At 38.7% G+C, this 7,937-nt stretch overlaps 1 protein-coding gene across 1 annotated transcript in view; it reads left to right on the forward strand.

The window, feature by feature from the left end:
• Positions 1-7,460, forward strand: part of LOC106001476 (zinc finger protein 717-like) — a gene marked incomplete at its 3' end in the record, with an annotated part of 15,088 nt that extends 7,628 nt beyond the window's left edge. The window contains exons 4-6 of the mRNA XM_013036568.1: positions 5,087-5,213; positions 5,927-6,016; positions 7,117-7,460. Coding sequence (XP_012892022.1) covers positions 5,087-5,213; positions 5,927-6,016; positions 7,117-7,460 — 561 coding nt within the window. The remainder of the gene's footprint in view (positions 1-5,086; positions 5,214-5,926; positions 6,017-7,116) is intronic.
• Positions 7,461-7,937: the final 477 nt, after the last annotated feature.

The following is a 7,937-nucleotide window of genomic DNA, read 5'->3' on the forward strand; positions in this document are numbered from 1 at the left end:
TCCTGTGGCTTGGTTGGTTTCTTAGGTCAATTTGTTTGAGCAGGCAAAAAGCTGTTCTGCTTTATCCAGGAGTTTGTGATCCTTCTCCCAGGGTAATTTAATGGGAAGGAGATCTGCTTTGCATATCACAAAAGATGGAGTTGGCTGTTTCCTCTAGTTTGGAGATGCTGTGATGAGGCTAAATTCTGAATAGAGTTGAGGCCTTTCAGCAAACAGTAGCTTTTCCCTGAGGGGCTAGCTTCTGATAGACTCACAGAGCCGAGCCTGAAGCCATTCTCAGGATTTACTGAATTTCAATTGATTGTCAAGGCTGCTATAGGGAGGGGCAGCCTCTGTCTCTGTTTACCCAGTGAAGAAAGCCACTGCTGGGGCTGGGGCCCTGGCTGGGTGACTTCCCCTTGGGTGGAGCTGAGCCTAGCAGGTCAGGTTAGGTTCCTGTGACCTGCTAAATGACTCTTTTGTTTTCTTCCAAGGCCTGAATTGGTGCTAGCTGCTCAGCCAGGCCTTTGTCAGTATCAAAGATGGAGATCTCTGGTAGTGGGGGGAGGGGAGGGGTGGCCTTCCCTTCTCTGCTCCCTGAGATGGAGTGAGGATTTCAGGCTTCTACTCACACTGGAATCTTGGTTCCTGAGTCTTCTCTGGTCTGGGAACTTCAGGATGAAGATGTCTGCTCCTTGTCAGTTCTTGCTGGTGTTGAGTAGAATTGACTCACACACCACATATGGAGCCTTTGTTGCAGGTATGGCGGATACGGCCTCCGCTATCACGCCAGTCATGGCTGCTTGCAAGTGCTCAGATCTGTCTCCTTGCCTGGATTTTCCCTCTCTGACCTAACTCTCTGTACTGTGATGGCACACCTGGTGTGATTCTCTGGCTTAGGACTGTTCACTGAAACACTACAACTGTTTTCTATGCGAGAGCTTGTTTAGCTTCCAACTTATCCTCTGCCATCTTCCCGGAACTTCCATCAGATCCTTTTTAATGAAGTAACATCATGAACTATGATACCAAAATGCATTTTTGAAATTTCAGATTGATATTGTTAAGCATGAATCACTATTGTTTACATATTGATAAGACTTCATTCTTGTCTTACAATATTTGTATTTGTAGCAGTAAATTTCAATACTTGAGCCTCACACATGCAGAGCAAAGGCTTCACTCCAAGCCACCATCCTCATCTGTCTCATAGTAGACAGTGTTTTTGTAATATGTTGAATGATATGTTTGTGTGTCCTTGGCCTACAGGCTTGAGAGCTGTCTGGAGCTTTTTTTTTTTTTTGCTCAAGCCTAGTCCTCTACTCTTTAAGTCATAGCTCAACATTCACCTTTTTTGTATCCTTTCATAATCAACTGGAGATATGAGTCTTCTAGGCTTTTCTAATAGAAATAATTTGGAAGTATTATCCTTGGATCCTAGCCTCCGGAGTAGTTAGGATGAGAGGCATGAGTCACCAGCACCTGGCTGACTGAACATTTGTAAAAAAATATCTTGGATATGATATTTTCCACACACAAAAACACACAGACATATATATATATACAGATATATATATATATATATATATACAGATATATATATATACAGATATATATATACACACATGTATATATATATATATATGATAGTGTCCAGAGGGATTGCAGTTACATGAGCAAGGTATTGAGTCCATTTCTTATAGAGCATTTGTTTCCCTCTCCTTTGTTTTTCCCCTACCATCACTTTACTTCCCACCTCCCCAAGTCTTCGCCCCCCCCACCAAAGTTCCTTTTCAACATAGTTCCTTGTACAAGTCATTGTTACAATGGGCCATCCTGTATTCTTATTTCAGCATTTTATAATTTGCGTTCCCCTCCTCAATTAGAAAAATGTATATACAAGATTCAAGACACCAGAATCAAAGACAGTGACAACAAGGTTTATGCCATGGCAGAAGAACATACAAAGAAACCAAAAAATAGTCAGTGAAAAGATATACAAAAACTAAAATTAAGATGCACAGATTAGAGTAATTTTCATTTTTGTTCAGGCTCCGGTGGCCCACACCTGTCATCCTAGCTACTCAGGAGGCTGAGAGCTGCGGATCCTGGTTCAAAGCCAGACTGGACAGGAAAGTCCATGAGACACTTATCTCCAATAAACCACTCAGGACATCGGAAGTGGCACAGAGGATCATGTGGTGGAACATTAGGCTTTAGTTGAAGACCTGAGGGAGAGTGCCCAAGCCTAGAGTTCAAGCCACAGAACCGATAAAAAAAAAAAAGGAATACTTTGCATTTTTGGTCCATGTGTGTTTGTTATTAATGCTATTTGTAGTTGTATGTTTCCAGCTAAAATGTGGCTTAACGTTTCTTCATAAATTTTAATTCGTTATTTTAACTGGAGAAATAGACACACATGGCTCTTATATCTCTGATCCAGTTCAGAGAGTCTAAAATTTGATTTTTCCATATTTCTTTTTTCAAACAATTTATTTTATTATTAGGTTTAAGTAGTTGTACAAAGAAGTTGGCATTCTACAAGACAATATGTGAATAGAAGATGTCTGACAACATTGTCACCCATTGCTCCTAAACCACCCCTTCTCTGACTTTTCTTTTTTTGTTGTTTAAATTGAGAGAAAGTGATTATATAAATTTCACATATGTCACAGTATTGTGGAACAGAGATGCTTAGTTGTAGTCAAAAACACATTTTCACCTTCAGAAGGCAAATTGTCATTGTCATGGTCTATAAAGTTTGAGAATTTTATGAGCTTTGTCAATACAAATCATTCCCTATTCCTTTTGAAGACAGGTCTTGATATGTAGTCCAGCATGCTCTTGAAATTGTTATGGAACCTAGCCTGGCTGGTCATCCTTTTTGAATTTCCCAAGTTCAGGGTGCATAGGTATGTTCCATCCTGTGTGGCTACATTACCCTTTTTCAATTCAGAGTTCACTGATAGTTCATATGGCCGCATTGTTGTGCAGCCATCTCTTCCATCCATGTACAGCATGTTTCATTTTCCATGTATGAAGCTGTATAATCATTAATAGGCAGCTCCTTTTCCTCTCTACCCCAGTCTCTGGAACCATCTTACTTTTTGGCTCTATGACTTTGTTGATCCTTGAAAGCTCAGTAAGGGAAATCATACCATGGCTGTGCTTTTATGACTGCTGTATTTTAATTAGCTTAATGTATTCAAAGATCAACCCTGCTATAAAATGTAGCAAACTTGTCTTCCTTTTCAATGTCTTTATCTATTCTTTTACCTGTGTCTGTCGTTTGGTTCTTGTCAGTATTTGCTGTGAAGTGATTCTCTAATACTACTTCTCATCCCTGCTTTCTCTTCTGCTGGGTACAAATCTAGAAATAGAAGTGCTGGGCCATATTCCTATGTAATTCTCTATTTAGTTCTTTTTAGGGCTGTCCATACCATCTTTGATTGTTTTACATTCCTGCCAGACATACACCAAGGTTCAAATTGAATTCACATCCTTCCCAGCCTTTGTTACACTTTGGAAGGATATTTGTTGTTTTTATTTAAAACTCTGTCCATAGTAACATATATAAAGTAGTTATTTCTGTAGAATTTTGATTTGAATTCTTCTCTTGACTATTGATACTGAGCTTTGTATATTTCAAGGAATTATGTGTAGATTCTTTTTAAAGTGTCTTCAATCGTTTTTCCCATTTCTACTTTTTCTGTTCACATGGCATTTCCAGCCCTAAATCTAGTACTCTGTTTTGTGGTACAATTAATTCCTTGAACTGAGGCCTTCCTATATGCCTGGTAATTGCAATATTTATTGATGCATATGAGTATTCTACATACATTTCTTTTAATAAAGTAATGAGTTTATATATTGGATCTTCATGCATTGTGAATCATGAATATGGTACTATAAGTTTTATTTCAACAAACTATTACAGAAATATTACATAAAATATATGACCAATATATTCCTTTATACTTACCTACAGATTTGCCATTTTAGTTTCTTTGTCCTATGTGTATATGTATGTGGACTCCTTTTGCTCTTCTCTTGAAACACTTCTCTTGTAACACTCTTAAAATGCAGATTTGTAATTAATCAACTCTCTTTCCCTGACAATATTTTCAATCTACATTTTTAGTAGAGTTCCTCTGCCCAATGGATTGTGAATTGAATGTTATTTTCTTTCAATTCTTCACATATATATTTCCCTTTTGTGTGTTAGTCAGCATTCACCTCTGGTATTGGCAAGCATGGCTGGCTTGGCCATTCATCATTTGTAATAGGGTTCAGTGTGGGAGTCCAAAACCTCTCCTCTTAGCCTCTGCAGGCAAATTAGCACTCTTATTTCCTTCCAACTTGTACATTTTTCTTCTGTATTTTTAGATCACATCCCTCTTCTAATTTTTCTCTGTCTTGCTTGTCGTGGTCCTTTTTTTCGTTTTTTGTCATCTTGAATGTTCCTTAAGCCTCTATCCATCCTCCATCCTTCCATGAAGGCATATTTAAATGAAAATGTAGTCAGGGAACATGGTATGCCCCTCGCAACTATATTGTGGATTGTAGAAGGTAGGCCAAGTTCACAAAACTTCCTTCTAGCTGTTCATTTTTACATAGGAAAGAAATATCAGGGTATCTATGACCATACTTCAGTATTTAGCACTTAAACTACAAAATAGTTAACATAGGATATTTATATATGGGAAGTAAATCAGATCTTATAAGGGCCAATCCATCATTAGCAACATTCTTAAGTACTGTTACTGCCTTTATCATTTATGTGGACACTTAGTTTTCATGAATCAGTAATGTGCTATGTATTCCTTGTGATGTCCTAAATGTGTTGTGATTGCTTATGAGATACTGTGTGTGTGTGTGTGTGTGTGTGTGTGTGTGTGTGTGTGTGTGTGTGTGTTGGTAGGTTGCTTGGTTGTGAGGTTTGATTTCTGGACCTGAGCACTGTCCCTGAATTCTTCCCCTCAAGGCTAGTGCTCTACCACATGAGCCATAGCACCAGTTCTGCTTTTCTCCTGGTGATTAATTGGGGATGAATCCCACAGACCTTCCTGACTTGGGCTAATTACTTGATTCAAACGTGCCATTACAGAAGCTTGTGTCATTTGATGATGTGGCTGTGGACTTCAGCTGGGAGGAGTGGCAAGACCTGGATCATGCTCAGAGGACCCTGCATAGAGATGTAATGCTGGAGACCTACAGCAACCTCTTGTCCTTAGGTGAGCAAAAGTCATTTGAACATGTGAGATCAAAGGCTGTTTTCTTTTCTAAGTAGATATCTAAATATTTATGTTGTTTTGGTAGAGGATTCCAGTCCGTGGGAATATAAAATTCCTGTCCATTTTTTCCACTTGATTATGTAACTGGAGACAATTTTATTCCCATTCATCAAGAAACCCAATCAGCACTTGGACCCAAAATCTAAACTGCACTCCACTAATAGAAAGAGACTGTCTTCCTAAACTTGTGGTGATTTTTGTAGGGGCAAATATAGTCTAGAATAGAAAGTACCTCACTATTTGAGGTATGATCTGAAAATCACTAGTTGAAAGTGGTTATTTGTAATCAACCCTGATCCTGGGTGCAGTGGCTAACACCTGTAATCTTAGCTTCTCTGGAGGCTGAAATGTGAGGATTTTGGTTTGAAGCCAGCAACTGCAGAAAAGTGACCATGAGGCTTTTATCTCCAAATCCCCTCACAATCTACAAATGTAGCTGGGACTGAAACTAGCAGAATGCTAGCTTTGAGCAAAAAAGCTGAGTTCAAGCCACACAATTGGCAAAATAAGTTGAAAGCTGGGGAATATCGACCAAGGAGTGGATAAGAAATGAGAAACAAGGTTTAGGAGCAACTTTGTGAACATGATGTCTAAGACCTTACAGTAATGATGACCCAGCGTACCAATAGTTCTTCTCTACTTGTTAATAACAGGACACTGTGTTCCTAAACCTAAATTGATTGCCAAGCTGGAGCAAGGTGCAGAACCATGGATAAGAGAAGCCTCAGACAAGAATCTCACAGGTGAGATAAAGCATCTTGCATGGTGGTTTTGTAGCCAGAGTCCACTTGGTAAGTTTAATGACCTGTACTGAGCAATAATGTTCCTAGTTCCCTGAGTCATGTATGGCAGAGAACTAGGTGATCCTTTGTCTTCAGGACATGACAATCAAGAATTTACATGGAGACAAACTGATTTGGCTGTCCCAGTATAGTTAAAGTGAGCAATTTTCTTTTTCTTTGTAGAAATCATTCTTAAACAGAAAAAGGAAATGAGACATGTAGAAAATGAGGTCTCATTTTCATTGAAACAGGGCTATGCAGGTATGAGGAAATAAGGAGTATGTCAGGACTGCTATCCTGTGAAGAGAAAAATTGCTTCTTGGTGATGGTAGAAGTGAGTGAGATTGAGAAGCAAAGCTTTTGGTTCATAGGGGATGACTACCTGGGTGGTGAGCTGCAGTATCTTTGGTCTTGAATGGTTGTGAAGGAGCAGAAGTGTTAGAAAAGGAAATTTGATGAGAATTTGACTAAGGGTGAGGGAAACCAATTTTAAAAATGCCACCAATCCCTAAAGTAATTCTTAGTGAGAAGTTAGAACTGAAGAGATGGAGGTATAAATCCTTACTCTCAGGAACCTTTCATGCTTAGCAGAAAGGCAAAGGGATGTATCAAACACCCTAATGGTCCCTAAATCTAGACAGTATTTCTGTTCCTCACCTAATGGATGAGAAGCAAAGCAGCAAAATATATAAATAATTTCCACAAATTAAAAGAAAAATAATAGCTATTCCCTTATGACCAAACCTCGAGGGTATTAAAGGCACATGTTTAGTACTCAGCTTATAACTAATAGTGTTTAGTTGAATCATTTCAGTAATTAATTCCTTGAGAAAAACAGAAAAAAAACAAACAGAAAAACATTATTTACCATTGTAAAATGTCAGTACTACTTTGTTAACTAATACATTTCAGAGAAAAGCTTATATTCTGCATCAGAGTTCCTGCTTTGATCTTTTAAAATCTCGTAACAGTTAGGATGCACGGAAATGCCTTTATTGTTACATTAAGGAATCTTGTGGTCTCATTTCTGTTTTTGTCTGTCTTTCTATATCTCATTGTAGATGTCCAAGAAAAGGAGTACAGGACTAAGACCTGTCAGAAGAGTCCCTATGATTGTCTGTCTGAAGTCGGAGTCATGAATACTAACACAGGGGAGAAAAATGTGAAATTAGTAACAACTTTTAATTTGAGATCAAAACCTAAGTCAGAGCTGATTAGGAATAATAGGAACTCCTTAGGGATAAAGACAGAGGAGTTCATGCAGTGTCAGAACATGCTTCTCCATGGTGAGCCTGACGGGATGTGTGCTACTTATAGTCCTGGAGTATCTCCTGTAGTTAAAGAATCTAACCAATATAGACATTCTTTCACCCGGAAGACACACCTTACTGTCCATCAGAGAACACACACAGGAGAGAAACCTTATGAATGTAATATGTGTGGAAAGTCTTTCAGCCAGAAGGCACACCTTACTGTCCATCAGACAACACACACAAGAGAGAAACCTTATGAATGTAACCTGTGTGGAAAGTCTTTCATCCGGAAGGCAAACCTTACTTTTCATCAGAAAATTCACACAAGAAAGACACTTTATGAATGTAACAAATGTGGAAAATCTTTTCACTTGAAGGCATATCTTACTGTCCATCAGAGAATACACACAGGAGAGAAACCTTATGAATGTAACAAATGTGGAAAGTCTTTCACCCAGAAGACAACCCTTAATGTCCATCTGACAACACACACAGGAGAGAAACCTTATGAATGTAACCTGTGTGGAAAGTCTTTCACTCAGAAGGCACAGCTTACTGTCCATCAGCTAACACACACAGGAGAGAAACCTTATGAATGTAATGTGTGTGGAAAGTCTTTCAGCCAGAAG

Source organism: Dipodomys ordii, unplaced genomic scaffold (genome assembly GCF_000151885.1).
Source record: "Dipodomys ordii isolate 6190 unplaced genomic scaffold, Dord_2.0 Scaffold301, whole genome shotgun sequence".
Lineage (NCBI taxonomy): Eukaryota > Metazoa > Chordata > Mammalia > Rodentia > Heteromyidae > Dipodomys > Dipodomys ordii.